At 36.7% G+C, this 20032-nt stretch overlaps 1 protein-coding gene across 1 annotated transcript; it reads right to left on the reverse strand.

Annotated features, from left to right (window-relative positions):
• Positions 1-2437: 2437 nt before the first annotated feature.
• Positions 2438-5392, reverse strand: LOC117394250 (zinc finger protein SNAI2). Its single transcript, XM_033992356.3, has 3 exons — positions 5142-5392; positions 4176-4721; positions 2438-3408 (listed from the first exon to the last, which is right to left on the reverse strand). The coding sequence occupies exons 1-3, from the start codon at positions 5218-5220 to the stop codon at positions 3227-3229; spliced, it is 807 nt and encodes a 268-aa protein (XP_033848247.3). The 5' UTR covers positions 5221-5392; the 3' UTR covers positions 2438-3226.
• Between the last annotated feature and the right edge of the window lie 14640 nt (positions 5393-20032).

Below are 20032 nucleotides of genomic sequence, written 5' to 3' on the forward strand. Positions count from 1 at the left end.
AGAAAGAATGTAACATAAAATAAATGTACTATTGTGTTGGCAAGCTTCCCAAATATGTTTGTTGCAATAAGGTGTGACATTACGCTTATAGCTGCTTATTTCTTCACACCACATACCCAAAGTTCGAAAACATAATGTCTAGTATATTGTGTTGCTAATAAGGGGGTTGATAAATAATCTCTTGGGGGAAAACACCAGCAGAATTATTACAGGGTTAAAGGGCAGAGTTTAACTATTAGGATCTGCCACTGTTTAGGTTGTACAAACAGACTGTTGACAACATGATGCCCCTTGAAAAGAGGATATTGGTGACAAGACGTCAACATGGTCCTGGTCTAAGGGCTGCATGAACTTTGAGGGTGAAGAAGCCCAGGAATATAATGTGGATTCCCCTTTTTTGTGAGAGCCTTTATTGTTTTTTTGGCAGATCGATTTTTAGGAAATACAGTAGTGATGTTGCTAAAATGTAATACACATATTCTATTTGTTTTAACATCCCACATGTAGTCTAAATGGGGTATCTGAATGGAACTATCTGCTTATGTGCTGATATTTGTAACTGTTTTGAACTATTAGCTTATCGTATGCCAGTATTACATCTAGCTGCATAGTGTAGCTGATTATCAGGAAACTCAATTTGGTAGTATATACTCATATGGGTAGCAAAATACAAGTAAAAATTTGTTGTGTAGTAACAGTAGATTGTGTATTTAGTAGCCATTTAAGTTTTATTAAGTGGGCATAGCAAATAATGACCTACAAATAAAATGGGGTTTACAATATATAAGCACTGCACTCTTCAGCATTTGTAAAACAAACATTGCTCAATGGACAGACTTTATAAAACTGGCCTGAATACCTGTAATATTGATTTACATTGAGTACCTGTAATACTGATGTACATGTACCCCCAGTCCCAATGCTGCTACTGAGACAAGATGTCATTGAGCTTGTCAAAATACATTACCCTGGAATTCAAACCCTTCAATCGCCTTATCAAATCGCCGAATCCATTAAATCTTGCTGCTTTGCTGACATAACCCTGCTAAGAAATTCAGATTGATTTTTTAAAAATATATATGAAATTTATTTTATAAGCTGTTTCATTGATTTTTTTTTTATACTTTAAATGTGCTAGTTAGCTTATGTGGGAATGTGTTGTCTCAACATGCAAAATGCTCTGAAGAATGTAATAAAGAATGCAATTTGTTTATTTCACACTGTACTGAAGGGTTAAGGATTAACAGCCTTGCACAGGTGTCTATCCCCGTCTGGGTTCAGCTTTTAATCTTTAAAGTAACACCTACAACAATAAAAAAGGTCTGAGGATTGCAGCCCTTCAAAGTGAATACTGTGTGACTGCAGATCAACATAGTAACCATGTGCTACATTTCATGCTTGTCTGATGTCTACACAAATCCACATGCAGCAGGTTATTTTCTGAAAGTCTTCATTGATGTCAGAGGTAGTTTACTGTTTAATTTATGCCAAAAAATGGAGGCAACCCTCTTATTCTGTAACTATCGTTGAGATAAAAGGCTTGGTTTCTTTTAGATCACCTGCAGGTAACACTAAAAGAGGGACACTGGTAACACCTGGCTTTAACAGCTACTGACTATCTATAATCTTGACTACATTATTTAAAATAACGTTATAGTCCAACTTTAGTGCTAATCGGGGTCAATGAAACCAGCTGTGAAAGATTAGTACGGTCTACATCGGGTAGTACTTAATCATATATATATATATATATATATATATATATATATATATATATATATATATATAGTAAACTGTACCCCATTGATCTTCTAACAAATCCGGCTTCTATATCCAGGTTATGGGCAAACGTTGTTCAGCAAGTGTAAAGCTAGGGGGAACAAATCAGACGCTGTGTCTTAATGTAGGTGTTATTTACCTAGAATTTCTTAAGATGATGCCCTGATGACAGAAAAAGGCAATATTTTGAAAACAGTTCGGTTGTACAAAATATTAGAACTTCCCATTGGCTGAACAACCAAAATATCTCATTAATCAAGTTACCTAAATATGTAGTTAACAGTAAACTCTTGAAGAGGAATGCAACCCCCAGTACACCTGTTTAGTAAAATCAGAAATGGCATTTTGTGGATTGTCCAGATTTGAATTAAGGCATTTCATATTTAACCTTCAAATATATATTTACATGTTGGGTAAGATAAATTACAGATGCAATGGTTATGTTGTTTCTTTTGGTTGCTCAACTATGTTTATGGTGCTTTGATGGCAGGTGTGTATGGGTGAAAAATGATCTACTGGATCAAATCTATTATATTGCTCATGAATGGGCAGAATGTCTATAAACTACTAATTAACAAAAGACACTTTCAGACTAATTAGCGAATGACGCCTGGCACATTATCTTGCACATTAGTGGCAAAGCACAAGAAAATCACACTTTTTTAAATTATTTCCTGAAAAATGTTTATTTAAAATGTGTGTAGAAAAAACACTTTTTACACATTCATTCACTCTATTCAACCGTTCAGACACTAAGCAGTCAGCATACCATCCATACATTATACATTCAAATATATAAAAATATAAAACAAAATTTACATTATTCTTAAAAAAAACCGAACAGACAAGCAAAACGCTTTACAAATACCAAAAGTAAAAAAGCACTTGACGGGGGTATTACTTTTTTGAGTGCTGTAACACAGTTATTGTGTTTTGCTTGTGCATTTATAATAGGCATAAAATACTTTAATTCTCCCAACCCCTCCAATTTGCACTTGTCCCCAATACAGCAAACAGATTGAAGAAATTCCATCAGCTAAAAACTAAAGCATATGGTTCGTGTACCAGGAATGTTTAACCATACAATTTTATAAGGCACAAATGGAAGAAAAGGTTTCCAAAAACAAGATCTTCGTTGCCATCGCAACTTTAATCTTAGTGTGGATGGAGTTAAAAACGTCAGGCTAATGATACGGGGCATACCACAAAATGAACTCCAAAAGTACATTTACAGTACAGATCATAAGGCACTTTGTGAAAAAGTTAATCTGCTCTGAATGAAATGTACGATAATACAAAGAAATACTGTTTAACTGAAATGTTCAGGCAGAAACTGATGGACACATTCTGTACGTTAAAATGAATTCGATCCTAAGGCCATAAAGTTTATTTAAAAATATTTCCTCCATTGGAGTTGTATAAGTCAATGTTGGTGTGCTACTACAGCTCAGTGCGCTACACAGCAACCAGATTCCTCATGTTTGTGCAGAAGCGACATTCTGGAGAAGGTTTTGGAGCAGTTCTTGCATTGATATTTTTTCACATCGGAATGAGTCTGTAGATGAGCCCTGAGGTTGGATCTGTCTGCAAACGCTCTGCTGCAATGTGGGCAAGAGAAAGGCTTCTCTCCTGCAATACAGAAAGTACTTTGTTAAACCTTGTTTTAAGAGATCATTATTGAATACAAAACAACAAAACATTATTTTAGACACTGTAGCTTATTGATGAAGAAAATTACATTTTTATGTAAAGCATTACAAGTCAACATGTTTTTTTTTTTTTTTCTGGTACAGAATATATAAACTACACGATAGAGTGTGAATTGTCTGTAATTTAACAGGTGCATTCCAGTTGCCTGCACTCTGCACAATTTGTACCAATTCAAATACTGTTATGGTCCCTAACTTAACAATAGAAAGCTCATACAATTTGTGTGTACTAATAATTGAAAAGTAACTTTTAATTCATGTTCTTTTCAAGCATTCAAAATACAAATACAGAAAACATGCACAGTCCACAGTTGCAGAGCATAGATTTAGTTATGGGAGGGAGCATATGCACATAACCATCTATTATATTCCATTAAGTGTTTGATCTCTGCTAGTACTCACAGGAAGTCACATTCCTTTCCAGTCTTAAGTGATGTTTGTCTTAAGGACGCCTTAACCGCTACAGCTTCAGTTTCATGCAACAGTATCATGTCATTAAAACAAATATGAAACGCAATACACACACACACACACACACACACACACACACACATATATATATATATATATATATATATATATATATATATATATATATATATATATATATATATATATATATATATATATAATGAAGAAATATAATTATTGACTTATATTATTGTTTTTAAATATAGATTGCCTTACCAGTATGTGTTCGGATGTGTCCCTGCAGCAACCAGGGTCTGGAGAAAGCTTTGCCACATATTTTGCAGACACAAGGCAAAGTGTGGGTCCTGATGTGCATCTTTAGGGCTCCCAGGCTCACATACTCCTTCTCGCAGTATTTACAGCTGAAAGATTTCCTTGTCTGGGCGTCACAGTGCAACTGCTTGTGTTTGAGCAGTCCGGAGTATGTAGAGTAGGACTTGCTGCACAAGCTACATTGAAACTTCTCCGCTTCCACGGAATGTGGGTCTGAAAGTTTGGTGTGCATTCTCTCATCCTCGTCACTTATGGGGCTTTCAGAGCCGCTGTGATCTTTTGAAGAAGTGTCAGATGCGGGAGGCGGGCTGACCCGTCCAAGAGACGAGGGGTATCCAGAGATTGGCGACAGGTCGTCTGGTAATGGGGATAACGGGAGGCTGCTAGTAGTCCATACTGTGATAGGGTTGTATGCTGCTGAACTCAGGATATCTGGTTGTGGGATAACAGGCACATGGTAACCCTTGTACAAATACGGTGAAATGAAGACTGAAAAAGAAGAAGAAATACATAAATGTTAGGACCCCGATGACTGGTCAAATGGTTTACAAGTTAACAAGCTTGTATTGTTCCAATTTAAAGTATATATATATTTGTTTAACCAAACAGTGCATTTAAACATTTCACGATTTAAAATCTTATATAACCTTACAAATCTAAAATTAAAATTCAGTTCACCTTTTAAAAAGTATAATCAGAAATGCTGATGTTGTCATAAGAAAACAATAAATGTCAAACAAGTTATGAAGGTAGCCTAAATTAATTACTTGAGATGTGAATGTTGTTTCCAAAGATGTAACTAAAATTACACAACCTCTTTTATCGTGGCAATACTTAATTTACATGTAAAATATTCCACCCAACACTTATCGTAATATACAACAGAAGTATTATTATTTTTTTTTTTACCTGTGTGGTTGTCCAGTTCACTGTAATTTGGCTTCTTAGCTGAGTTAAAATGTTTCTTAACAAGGAACGAGCGTGGCATTTTGGAAGATAAATTGTATGATAAAAGTCTTGAGAAAATTGTAAAAATATAACGGTCCCAGTTCTTCGCAGAGCGAAAGGAATCACTGCAGCCTCACTAGATCCTATTGCACAGTCCGCGAGAGTAACATGTCATACAGTGCAATGCTGTAGTGGCAGTATAGCAAATCTCAGTTTACAAGCAGTAAATACCCTCCGTCAGGTGCAGGGGTCTGGCTACACCCCTTTAATTTACATAATTCCCCTCCCCTTAAGTCCAATGAAAATTACTTAAAAAAAAAGTGGGATAGTTATTGGGAGGAGTTAAGACCCCCTTCAAGCGAGACAGGTGTTTGAGAAGAAGTGTTCAGTGACGGAAAAAGCAATGGGTGTTGCTGTTAAGACTTGCAGGAAAATGGGATATTCTGAAAACGCATTCCAGTGTAATCTTTAGAATGATCAAATTACACCAAATTAGCTTTTTTTTATTGCAGTGTTAATAGGCATTCATGAACCTGTCAATAGTATAACAATAAGTAGGCAAATGTAACAATATAAAACGGTATTATCGTTTTTCTTTGTATGGTCCCACGTTAAAAAAAACAAAAAAACAAAACAAACAAACAAAAAAAACATTACCAATTAAATGATATTACTATTTAAAACATTCAAGATATTACTGACATTGTTTTAAGCTTTTCTTTTTGTGACACTACCGTCCTGTCATTCTATTACAGTCTCTTTCAGCACTGCAGACCTAAAGTATAATGTTTAGTACAGAGTTGGGCACATTGTAACCACATATAAGAATTTAACATCAATGTTATGCAAAAGATCTTAAACACATTTTAGTATTTGTATAGACCTACAAAGGGTTTATTTTGTAACATTGTATTTTGTGTGTCTAATGCATTGTCTGATATATTTCACATTTGTATGTTTAATTCCTAAACCTTTTGTTTTACTGTGTACACTTTCTGTAAAGTTGCTTTGTGCCAAAAGTTAATATGTATATAGCTTTTTACTATAGAAAACTTTTAACAAGTGGAAAGTGAGTTCCCCACAGAGAGAGACGCTCCCTTTCTTTTCTGGCACCTTCTTTTCTGTGATTTTCATCAACCTCTATCAGACAAGTGGGTCTTAAAATATGTTTAAATGTTTGTTTTTTTCAGTCGTGATTGTGACTGCTGGGCAGGTTCAAACTACATAACAAAGTTCAATCAGAAGAAAACAAGAAAAAAAAAAAAAAAACACCCAAAAAGCAGTTTTTTTAGGACCAACAATTCAATTGGAGGATTTCGGTTTAAACTATTATACTTCTCTTTGGCTATAGAAACTTAAGTAAAATAAAGGGCTTGTAACCAGAAGGTCCCCGGTTCAAATCCCCCCCTCAGCCACTGACTCACTGTGTGACCCTGAGCAAGTCACTTCACCTCCTTGTGCTCCGTCTTTCGGGTGAGATATAATTGTAAGTGACTCTGCAGCTGATGCATAGTTCACACACCCTAGTCTCTGTAAGTCGCCTTGGATAAAGGCGTCTGCTAAATAAACAAATAATAATAATAATAATAATAATAATAATAATAATAATAATAATAAATAAACAATTTAAGCTCCATTCTTAAATAAAATGCTTAAAAGTTATTATTTAATTTGCAGTCACTGAAATCGTGTCGCATTATTTTATAGCGCATGGTACATAATAACAATAATAATAATAATAATAATAATACACATTTTTATATAGTGCCTTTCATGTACAAACATCACAAAGCACTGTACAGTTAGTAAAAAAGACACAGCAGACATTACAATTTAGAGATATAAACATTAGGAAATGTTAGTGTATAAAAGTACATTTTAAGACATGATTTAAAAATACCCAAAGTTTCAGAGTCCTAGATCACCCCAGGAAGAGCATTCCACAATCTTGGTCCATAACTGCAGAATGCCCTGTCACCCATTGAATGTAGCCTTGTTTTTAGAATAATTAAAAGAGTCCATTGACCGCAAATTATATCTTTTATATCGCATGGAGCCAATCTGTTTAGGGCCTTTATAGGTCATCAGTTGATTTTAAGATCAACCCTGGACTTGACAGGCAGCCAATGCAATGATGCCAAAACAGGAGTTATATGTTCTTAGGATTTAGATTTTGTTAAAACCCGAGCAGCTGAAATCTGAACATACTGCAGCCTGTTGAGAACCCTCTTAGAGACAGCAGCAAACAGAGCATTGCTGTAATCATGTCTAGAAAAGACAAAGGCAGTACTAACTTCTCAGCATCAAAGACAAAATAGAACGTAATCGGGCAATATTACGTTCAGTAGTTCGGGAGAAACACCAATCACAAAATGTTTTAGTACAAATATTTATTGTAGAGAATGCGGAGTATGCGATTTAACAGAAAAGTATGCTGTATATACACATTCATTTGGCATCAAACCTAACTTGGTTTGAGGGTTCGCTGCCTGGCCAACTGGACGAGGCTGAGACCCCCATTTGATAAAACATAAAAACTGTTATTAAGAAAGGTGGAGATGGGGAGGTGGTGGGTTACGATGAAATCAAAACGCAACTGAGAGATAAGTGAAGAGGGTATTTATAGTGCTAACAATTTAAATTAGCTAATGTGTAAATTGAATGATTCAATTTGGTGATGCAGAGATTGGTGTCTGACCCTCCTCCAGAACTTTAATTATAAATTTCATTAAATGAAAAAATTACACACTGGTGACATTCCACACATGGGACTCAAAGGCTAGGGTCAAAATAACACCAAGATTTCTCATTTCAGAACTAGACCTAATCTCAAGCCCATCAATAACCATACTGAATTTGTCGAGTTTACGCAATTGATGCTGAGAGCCAAGTATCATTACCTCAGTCTTATCACCATTCAACTGCAAAAAGTTTTGTTGCATCCATAGTTTAATTTCTGTCAAGCAATGTGTAAGTACAGAGACAGTGAAATCAGTGTCAGGTTTAGTCTGCAGGTACATTAGGGTATCATCAGGATAAGAATGAAAAGTGATGCCATGACGACGAATTATCTGGCCAAGTGGTAGCATATAAATGCTAAGTAAAAGAGGCCCCAATAGAGAGCCCTGAGGAACACCAGAAGAAACCAAAGTGACCTCCCATTGTCACAAATTGCTTTCTGCCAGACAGACTGGATCTGAACCAACTAAGAATAGTGCCAGAAATACCAACAAAACTTTCAAACGGTTAGAAGAATGGCTATAGAAGCTACCAAAATCTGTTAAAATTTGATAAAACGCAGCATGACCCCCAAGGATGCCCAAAGGGAATTCCAGACCAACAAGTAAGCACCCGAGAAGTGTCAAAAACAACTTTTGTAAATCCTTTCATGTGTACACATTCACATTATATACTCAAAACAAATGATTTCCAAAATAAATTAATTGTCAGAGTATGCTGCTACCCACCTACACTAATTCTTTCTATTGCGTTTTTTAAACTTAAAAGAAAAGAAAAATACATTGTCTGCACATAGGCTATTCATTTACTTAGTATATGATTGCTGTAGTAATATGCATACCATGTGCAGTAACATAGTCACTGCAATATCACTTTGGCAGTTCATAACTATAATCCATTATGACCGGTGTGCCCGTTAGTGGTATTTTGTTATTTCAACGCGACCTGGTGTCCACTAATCTTGTTGTGTATGCTTACATTGCCACCTAGTGGATAAAAACAAAACGACAACGTGTCAAATGTCAGGCTCTCAGGATGAACATCACCTGTTACGATAATCCAGCCGATATTTTAAACAACTTGAAATCTGAAAGGGGATACTCAGATGAAGTATTTAGCATCTCATAATCACATGCAATGCGATGCAGTGTAATTCTGTATGCCATTGGATACAGCAACAGTCGTTTACATCTAAAGTAATTAGTTTACATTTACACTCCCCTCATTAAAGTCATATACACCAAAGTAAAAGAAAAAGACTGGAGTACATCTCAGTGAAAGTACAGTAAAGAACAGGGAAGTATGGTTAAGCATAAAAAGAATGGATAGTAATCTCTGTTAGGTAATACTATTTTTTAAACATGTTTTTGATTCTATAAAAGTATGAGGTCTTCATTTTTGTTATCTCTCAACTCTATTATAACACACCATTTAAGCATCCTGTATAGCCATTAGTAGTGAATGATTGTAATGGTAATGTTCACTTTGACGATTAACATACTTTAAACATTTAAAAAGAGAACGTTTTAAACACACTGGAGTATTACTAAGACACATTTCAAAGTTAAAACACCAAAGAGCTGGAATCAGTGCAAAAAATAAAAGAAACCCTGTCCTGTAGCACTGCCTTGGGTGACAAGAACATAGAGTAAGTGTTTATCTCATGACTGGCTTCTACTCTCACATCTTTTACACCGCTAGCTAGCAGGGGGTCCTATTTTATCCTAATCCAGTTTTACAAGGCTTTCTACCTATTGTGAGCCACCGCTGAGATAATGATGCTCACAGAAGACCTAGCTGGAGAGCTCACCACAGGTCTGCTGTGGCTGCCATTCCTTAGGACATGGTCGTGTCAGCATTTTTCTTTAAGCACAGCCTCTGGGCATAGGAATGCCCTCAAAGATGTCATTGTGTCTTTTTGAGCGTTCGCTACAGGTTATTTATTTGTGTGCTTGTTAGCATGTTTAACATTAACAAGTTGTATAGATAGTTAGTGGTTAGTTATTGCACTATTGAAATAAACTAGCACTGGTAAATGTAAATGATAAAATAATTGAAAAGAATGTCTATACCTGAAGTTAATGACAGCTAAGATAAGGAATGTGATTGTAGTTTTGTTTTCTTTTTTTTTCTATTTTTGATGATCACAGCTGTATCTTACAGAATGTTTATATATATATATATATATATATATATATATATATATATATATATATATATATATATATTTTTTTTTTTCTTTTTATGTGGAAAACAAATTTATCCTGTATGTGCAGAATGTCCCATCTCTCAAATGCAGTCTCAGTCACAGACAAGGCTCTTTTTGTTATGCAAATATGCATCAGTCGCCCATCATAAATGTACCGTATGTTGCGGCTTAAAACATCCATTGACTGTCCCCAGCGCATCAAGGTCCAAACAGCTGATACAGAACGTAAACAATCTCAACACACCTTTACCAACAACCACACAGGTGAATAGGGGTTCTTGAATGGATACAAAGGCATTTTTGTTTATTACGATAAAGATCACCAAATTATACTTAGTGTAGTGTATGTTGTTCAATATTCCATTGCCAGTGAAGCAAATCAGGTTTTAAAGCACTAAGCAACTAATTTCTTATTTTACTCTTCTTTTAAAAACTGGCTGACAGTGACAGTGAGGAAGTCCTTGTTAGCTTGATGAAGCCAAACAAGCCAGACGGTATTTCATGCAGACTCTCCATGGGAGTTGAAATAAAGTACAGTTTAATGAGACAGTACAGTTTTTATTTTTTAATTACATTTTTTTAATGCTTTTTTTTAATGGTGTAAAATTTTAACTGGCAGAAATTCTTTGAGAATATGAGTCAATATATACAAATATCAATGTCCTCAATTTGTGCTATTATTTACTGCATATTTACTGGAGATTTATAACCAACTTGGGTTGTTCTGTTCATTATTGTGCTTTATTGTGCTGGTCTGACTTCTTTATCTTTGTTTATCAGGCAATCCTTGGCAAAATCCCAAATTATTATTAATACATTGTTAATTACCACTAGTAGTACTAATCTTAGATCTCAAACTATTCCAAGTTTCTCAGTTCCTAAAGTTTGGATGGAATTTTGAACAAAAGGCGTTCTGTTTTCTTGCTCCATGGTCTTATATGCTTTAGGAAGAACTGAAACATAGTGTTTTCATAACTTTAAAAGAGTTTAAACCAAAAATTGAAATCTAGCTAGCTGAGACATGTTATTTGTTTTGGCCAATGTCCTAATTTTTTTTTTTTTTGTAATTTGATTAACTTCTTTGTATTGGTTGTGTTAATTTTAAATAGTGTTTTTTTTTTTCTTCATATTATATGTCTCCTTAAAAAACATACATTTTAAACTCAAGGGGTCTTTCCTGGTAAAATAAAGGTTAAATAAAAAAATAGAGATTTGATTGCAACTCAGTTTAGCAAGGAGTCTGAAGAATACAGCACTTTAACCTTAGTTCCTAATAAATCTCTAAGAATGATTTTGTGTAACAGTGTTTTTGTTGACATTTCCTTTCCTTTTTATACTAAAAACTAAGACATGTGAATAGATGGGGTGACAGTTTTGATTACAATGAGGAGATCACTGTCCATCTACTGTAGAAAAGGGGGTCACTTCACTGGTCCTTTGATCTGGGGCGTTAATGACAGACACCCATCCAGACACATAAGAAAACATTGCAGTGTAAACCAGAATGTTAATAGCACCAATGACAACAAAGAACAAAGCAGTGTAATAAACAGATACATGAATAATGGAAGTTTAAACAGATGAGTAGATAGGGGTGAGAAAATAGGGAGGAGGAGTGTGTCATAGGCCATCCATAGTGTAGTTCAGAATGGAAGTATAATTACCCACCGTAACATAATAATGAATCATTTGGTGTGTACCTGTAAGTCCTTACAAAAACAGCAAAACTACAACAATATATATGGAATATGTAGTAGTTACAATATTATATTGGTTCCATCTAAAACATATGTTTTATCATAAGAAATAAATAGCTAGTAATTCATGAGAATAGGAAAATATGTAGTATCCAATGCAGTAAAGGAAAAAACATAAAAACAAATTCAATGAAAAGAACAACATAGACATGGTGGAAAGAGTTAGTATAGTTATTTTATTGATTCTCATAGTGTGAGGCTATCCTAAAACAAGAATGAATCGAAACACATTGCAATGCATTTCCATACAAACACACACAAATCAATGCCATTGTACCGAATAACTGTAATACGAATTGCAAACCAGTCATCAGGATGAAAGATGAACATGTTGTACAAAAAAATTGCAGATCTGAAATTGATTGCATACAATGAAAAATGAATAGATTTCCATACTGCTGTAGGGAAGTTTGCCCACTCCATGCTTAATAAAACGCCACACTGATTAATATTTTTGTTTATATTTTTTTCCAAAGAAATGATACTTGTAGAAATTTCAAAGTGTAGATGTGTAATACATATTTTATGAGCATGGATGGGAAAAGGCTTTTAGACAACAGGCTCCTTTTAAATATATGCTGATAGATATTTTCTCCTCTGGTCTTGGTTTCTATACTGCGCTTAAAGGGTAAATTATGTCAACTTCTTTTAAGATTTTAAATACTTAAATCATGACCCCTCTTATTATTCTTGTTCTAGGCTAAATACACACAGTTTTTCCAACATGTCTTCATTCCTTTAAACACCCAGGGATTCTCTAAGTGAGGTCTCACCAGTGCATTATACAACCTCATCATTACCTTCCTGGTTTGTTCACTTTTGGCTATATACCCAAGCAGTCTGTTTGCCTTTTTGATAGTTTCCCTGCACTGTCTGATTGCTGACAGCAGTCTAATACAACACCAAGGCCTTTCTTTGAATTTCTAGACACCTCATTAGGTATTTGTATCCTACATTTTAGTGACCAGCATGTAACCCTTTACCAGCATGTAACCCTTTACATTTTTGACATAAAATGTAATTTGCCACGTTTATTCCCAGTTCTGTAAGCACAGTCTAAGTATCTTTTTTTATTTTTTGGGTGACTGAAACCATGTTAGCCACTCGTCTGAGCTTTGTGTCTTCTGTAAATTTGACAGGTTTGCTAATTATCCCCCAATCTAAGTCGTTGATGTAGATAAGAAACAACAGGGGTCCAAGTTTCCTGGTTCCGCTGCTCTCCCCTTTTAAATATAGGTGCTACATTTGCAATGTGCCAGTCAGCTGGGATCTCCTTTGTTAGTCTTGAGAGCTCTCAGTACTTCAATTTGATTTATACTAAATGTGTCAAGGATTTGTTGACGTCTTCCCTGGTGAAAACATGTACAAAGTAGTCATTCAATATGTTTGTTGTTGCTTTGTCATCCTTCACTACATTCCCCATGTTGTCCCTCAGGCTCTTGACTCTTTCCTTTACTTTTTTTTCTGCTCTTGTGGTATTGGAAAACTGTTTGGAATTATGTTTAATGTTGGAGGCAGTATGGAGTTTTATATCTGTTTTTTAATGTCTAATATATATTTTTTTTTAACTGCATAACTACTTGCTTGTACTCTTTTTGTTTTGCTGTGTGGTTGTCTTTTTTGTACGTCTTCCTACAGCTTTGCTTAATGCAGGGGTTTTCAACCGGGGGTACTTCAAAGGGCCCTAGTCAAAAAATCCTATAGGATTTCACTCTTTTAATTTCGGTTGGATTTTCTATAAGGTTCCTATAGGATTTCATTTTTTTCATGTACAATCCCATAGGATTTCTATAATCCTATTGGGTTCTTTTAGTTTCTATTGGATTTGCTATAAGGTTACTTTAAGATCTTTATATCAATAGGATTATTTACATGGAATTCAATAGTAGACGAGTGGAGTACAGTAAGTAGTATTTATTTTTTAACCGGTTTTATTTAAACATTAGATTTAAAGGTTTAAATTAGATAGCGGGTTGGGGAGGGCTTTTCAAAGGTACATCCAAACATTCAATTTATATATATATATATATATATATATATATAGACACACACACACACACACACGTGAATGTATCTGTAATTTGTAAAGTTAAAGTCAAACAAAAATACTAAACACATGTAAAGGTGATATAATTTATTTCGCATTGAAAATTGACATCAACCACACACCTAGATATTATAACGTTATTGTACACATACACATCATGTTTAACATAGGATTTAGAAACATACATTAAATTTATTTTTTAAATGGTGCAGCTTATCTTCAAATTCATTCCATTTACATTAGGGAATCACACACATTGTAAAACATAACACATTTAAATTATATACAGTACTGTGCAAAAGTTTTAGGCAGGTGTGAAAAAATGCTGTAAAGTAAGAATGCCTTCAAAAATAGACATGTTAATAGATTATATTTATCAATTAACTAAATGCAAAGTGAGTGAACAGAAGAAAAATCTACATCAAATCAATATTTGGTGTGACCACCCTTTGCCTTCAAAACAGCATCAATTCTTCTAGGTACACTTGCACAAAGTCAGGGATTTTGTAGGCATATAGTCAGGTGTATGCTTAAACAATTATACCAAACAGGTGCTAATGACATGAATTCAATATGTAGGTTGAAACACAATCATTAACTGAAACAGAAACAGCTGTGTAGGAGGAATAAAACTGGAAATCATAATGCTGAGCGAAACCATTCACTCAGCTCCACCAAACCACACCTCTCTGTCTGTTTATTTCCTGCTTCTGGTCTGACGCCACCCACTCCGGCCATCTTTGTGACATGCATGTACCACACTGCCAGGCAAATGTGTCTTTTATCTTGGTACAGTTGTATGAAAGTGAGATTGCACCTGTTTGGAGTGATGCTAGAAAGTTGTCAATATTTGAAAAATCAATAGAAGTAACAAATGCTATGTCTCATTGCAACACAATAGTATTGAGCTTGATTAACCCTTTGAGGTCTTTGATGCAGAATTGTTTTCTGTGCTCAGAAAGTTTTATATGGACCAGAATAATTTAAATATTTATAACAAATATTTTTTTCCAGTCCCTGTCAAGGAACATTTCCATAATTATAGATAGTCAGTAGCGGTAAGAAAATTACTTTTTTATTTATTTATTTATTTTTAATACAAAATAAAATCAACAATAGACATGTTAATAGTTTATATTTATCAATTAACAAAATGCAAAGTGAGTGACCAGAAGAAAAATCTACATCAAATCAATATTTGGTGTGACCACCCTTTGCCTTCAAAACAGCATCAATTCTTCTAGGTACACTTGCACAAAGTCAGGGATTTTGTAGGCATATAGTCAGGTGTATGCTTAAACAATTATACCAAACAGGTGCTAATGACATGAATTCAATATGTAGGTTGAAACACAATCATTAACTGAAACAGAAACAGCTGTGTAGGAGGAATAAAACTGGGTGAAGAACAGCCAAACTCAGTCAACAAGGTGAGGTTGCTGAAGACAGTTTACTGTCAAAAGTCATACACCATGGCAAGACTGAGCACAGCAACAAGACACAAGGTAGTTATACTGCATCAGCAAGGTCTCTCCCAGACAGAAATTTCAAGGCAGACAGGGGTTTCCAGATGTGCTGTCCAAGCTCTTTTGAAGAAGCACAAAGAAACGGGCAACGTTGAGGACCGTAGACGCAGTGGTTGGCCAAGGAAACTTACTGCAGCAGATGAAAGACACATCATGCTTACTTCCCTTCGCAATCAGAAGATGTCCAGCAGTGCCATCAGCTCAGAATTGGCAGAAAACAGTGGGACCCTGGTACACCCATCTACTGTTCGGAGAAGTCTGGTCAGAAGTGGCCTTCATGGAAGACTTGCAGCCAAAAAGCCATACCTCCGACATGGAAACAAGGTCAAGCGACTCAACTATGCATGAAAACACAGGAACAGGGGTGCAGAAAAATGGCAGCAGGTGCTCTGGACTGATGAGTCAAAATTTGAAATATTTGGCTGTAGCAGAAGGCAGTTTGTTCGCCGAAGGGCTGGAGAGCGGTACACGAATGAGTGTCTGCAGGCAACAGTGAAGCATGATGGAGGTTCCTTGCAAGTTTGGGGCTGCGTTTCTGCAAATGGAGTTGGGGATTTGGTCAGAATTAATGGTCTCCTCAATGCTGAGAAGTACAGGCAGATACTTATCCATCATGCAATACCATCAGGGAGGCCCCAAATTTATTCTGCAGCATGACAACGACCCCAAACATACAGCAAAAGTCATTAAGAACTATCTTCAGCGTAAAGAAGAACAAGGAGTCCTGGAAGTGATGGTATGGCCCCCACAGAGCCCTGATCTCAACATCATCGAGTCTGTCTGGGATTACATGAAGAGAGAGAAGCAACTGAGGCTGCCTAAATCCACAGAAGAACTGTGGTTAGTTCTCCAAGATGTTTGGGCCAACCTACCTGCCGAGTTCCTTCAAAAACTGTGTGCAAGTGTACCTAGAAGAATTGATGCTGTTTTGAAGGCAAAGGGTGGTCACACCAAATATTGATTTGATGTAGCTTTTTCTTCTGTTCACTCACTTTGCATTTTGTTAATTGATAAATATAAACTATTAACATGTCTATTTTTGATTTTATTTTGTATTAAAAATAAATAAATAAATAAAAAAGTAACTTTCTTACCGCTACTGACTATCTATAATTATGGAAATGTTCCTTGACAGGGACTGGAAAAAAATATTTGTTATAAATATTTAAATTATTCTGGTCCATATGAAACTTTCTGAGCACAGAAAACAATTCTGCATCAAAGACCTCAAAGGGTTAATCAAGCTCAATACTATTGTGTTGCAATGAGACATAGCATTTGTTACTTCTATTGATTTTTCAAATATTGACAACTTTCTAGCATCACTCCAAACAGGTGCAATCTCACTTTCATACAACTGTACCAAGAAACCTCAGTGTTTCGTCGACTAGCCCACGACACCTCAAGAGGGCTCGACGGTGATTCTGGCGTCCCAGCATCACCCCCCTCCGTCCCCCACTCAACTTAGCCCAGCTTACTTACCTGTCCCCAGCCAGAATCTTTCCGTCTCAACCACAGCCAGTTGCTGCTCCTCTCTGCTGCTTCAGATAAGTTCTTCACTGTGCGACGCAACTCTTGGCCACTGAATCCGACGTCTCTGAGAAACCGGGTCGTAGAGTGTGCCACAAATCCTCGACAACCCACTTCCACTGGGTAAACCCGAACTCTCCATCCTCGCTGTTCCGCTTCAGTGGCTAGTTGAGCATACCGCAATTTCTTCCTCTCATACGCCTCATCTACAGCATCCTCCCATGGCACTGTTAACTCTACCAGGTGAACAAGGCGTGCTGATCCAGACCACAAGACAATATCTGGTCGAAGGTTAGTGGTGGCAATCTCAGGTGGAAAAATAAGCCGTTGACCAACATCTGCCAGCATATTCCAGTCTCTAGCAGCTTCCAGTTGTCCTGGGCGAGGATTGGTTTTAACACCTTTTCTTGGTGGTTGCTCTCCTGGGCGGAGGAATGTTGTCTTTTGTGTGTAATGTTTTGATGGGACAGGTGGCAACTTATTGGTCATGTTACGCTTGTCTTCCAATGCTAAGGCCAAACATCGCAGCACCTGGTCATGGCGCCAAGTAAACCGTCCTTGGCTAAGAGCCACCTTACATCCTGTCAAAATGTGCCTTAATGTTGCAGGTGATGAACACAAAGGACATGAGGGATCCTCTCCTACCCAGAGGTTTAGGTTCTGTGGTGATGGGAGAACATCATATGTTGACCTGATGAGGAAACTGATCCTGCTCTGTTCCATTGACCATAGGTCTTGCCAGCCAATCTTGCGTTGTTCCACACTCTCCCATCTCATCCATTCTCCCTGTTTGGCCTGGGAAATGGCCTTTATACACCTCATCCTCTTTAATAAACAGCACAGAAAATAAAAGGTTTTAACACAAAACACGGGACACAGCACTATACGCCAAAATAAAAAGACAAACAAAACGAACTATACCGACAGACAGACGAACAAACACGGATATATTTACGCTTTCTTTCACTTTTAGTTACTCCTTCTCTCTCTCCCGTTCTCCACTCACCGAACACTCAACCCCGAGTGAAAGAAATGTGCATCTATATATACTGTTGTGCTGGGATTCAATTACTAATTAATTATTCACTTGAATCCCAGCACGTGAATTAATTCTGTGCAACCCCGTGCTCACATATTACATTTAACCAGCATGTGAAGTGATTTGTGCCCTCCTCGTGCCTAAATACAAATCTACATTTTTAAATACACGTGAAACACAGACCCGTTTATATCCCATGTACCAATGACTATACACCAACATTTACACACGCACGCAACACATACAACACATAATATGCACACGGGCGGGGCACATTGCCACAATGCACTATAGACTTTATCAGACCAATATTCCCATTTTTCAGTTCAACTGTATAGCTATTATTATTATTATAGCTCTGTCAAAGAACTCTGCTCCAACAACATTGTCATTGGCAGCTGCACTACATGATGGTAGCAAAGTTAGTTCCTGTGATGCGTTCAGAGTTCTTAGGGCAGGACTGCCAAGTAGCACAAGATTTTTTTCCAAGACTTTTGCATTTGTAATTAAAAGGATATCCATGCACCCATTCATTGACATACCTTTCAACTACATGGGCAATGTCATTCTCTGTTTTAGATTTTCTCAAAAATTGAGGCACAGACTTCAAAGTTACAAACTGATGTGCGATCTATGTAGGAATATCATTTGCTCCATGGAACAACTTTTTAATTTTCTGATTGTGCCCTTCAAAAGGAAAGGCAAAAGTACACCCAAGGGGATTGAGCACCTTAACAGCATTGGCCCTTGTACTCTCCCGCCTAGACTACTGCCTCCCTGCGTCCGCCACCCATCCGCTCCAGCTCATCCAGAATTCCGCTGCTCGCCAGGTGTTCTCTCTGCCTCGCTTCTCCCACGCAACTCCACTGCTCCGCTCACTCCACTGGCTCCCAATCACCGCTTGCATCCAGTTCAAGACTCTTTTACTCACCTATAGATGCCTTGACCAGACTACGCCCAGCTACCTCCAGACCCTCATCTCTCCCTACAACCCCACTCGACCTCTCCGCTCCTCCTGCACTAGAAGACTGGCTCTAACGCCTCTATGCTCCCCTGTCTCCAGAGCCCGCTCCTTCTCCACCCTCGCCAAGCAGTGGTGGAATGACCTTCCTACAGATGTGAGGACTGCCCAGTCCCTGACCACCTTCCGGCGCCTCCTCAAGACTCACCTTCAGACAGCACCTGTAGAACTCCTCTTTTCCCTCTGGACACTTTATCACTCTTCCTTAATGCACTTTACTTGCTCTTATCTGCTCCCGATTTTACTGCATTTAATCCTGTACTTTAGAGTACTGTAATCTGTTACAAGTGTTATTTAATCTGTAGTATTTTGTATTTAATTATATCCTGATGTAACTATCACTGACACTGTAATCTGCTCCATTATTGAATCATATTTTGTCATGTACTTGTACTTGCTAGAAACAAAGTCATTGTATTTTATCTTGCTATTAATTGTATAAATACTTGTACTGTGATTCTTGAAATGTATTTTTGTTTACGACTGTAAGTCGCCCTGGATAAGGGTGTCTGCTAAGAAATACATAATAATAATAATAATAATGTATAAGCTGATGTACATTGTATGATATGAATGACATGCCATACATTACAGGAATGTCTTTCATACATTTGCTAATTTTAGATGTTGACATTGCTAAATCATGTTCATGTTTAAGAAAGCAAAATATTGCACTACCTACAAGCACCCAGTGTCTCAGGAATTGCTTTGGTAGTATTTTGTCTAGCACAGGCAGGTTGTAGAACAGTAGCCAACTACGACATTCTAAAGCTTTCCATTTCTGAGCTACTGTCACACTCCATCGTAGCCTTGTTATATCAGCAGGTGGTCTGATTAACAGCAGCTTTTGGTCACTCTCTGATTTTTTGATGTGCTAATGTACCATGGGAATTCATGGTTCTTGCTATTCAACCACATATCAAGAAACTGCTTAGTGACACCTAACAATGCACAGTGCATATAATCAACAGGAAAGCTTTCTAT

Source organism: Acipenser ruthenus, chromosome 3 (assembly GCF_902713425.1).
Source record: "Acipenser ruthenus chromosome 3, fAciRut3.2 maternal haplotype, whole genome shotgun sequence".
In the NCBI taxonomy this organism is placed as follows: domain Eukaryota; kingdom Metazoa; phylum Chordata; class Actinopteri; order Acipenseriformes; family Acipenseridae; genus Acipenser; species Acipenser ruthenus.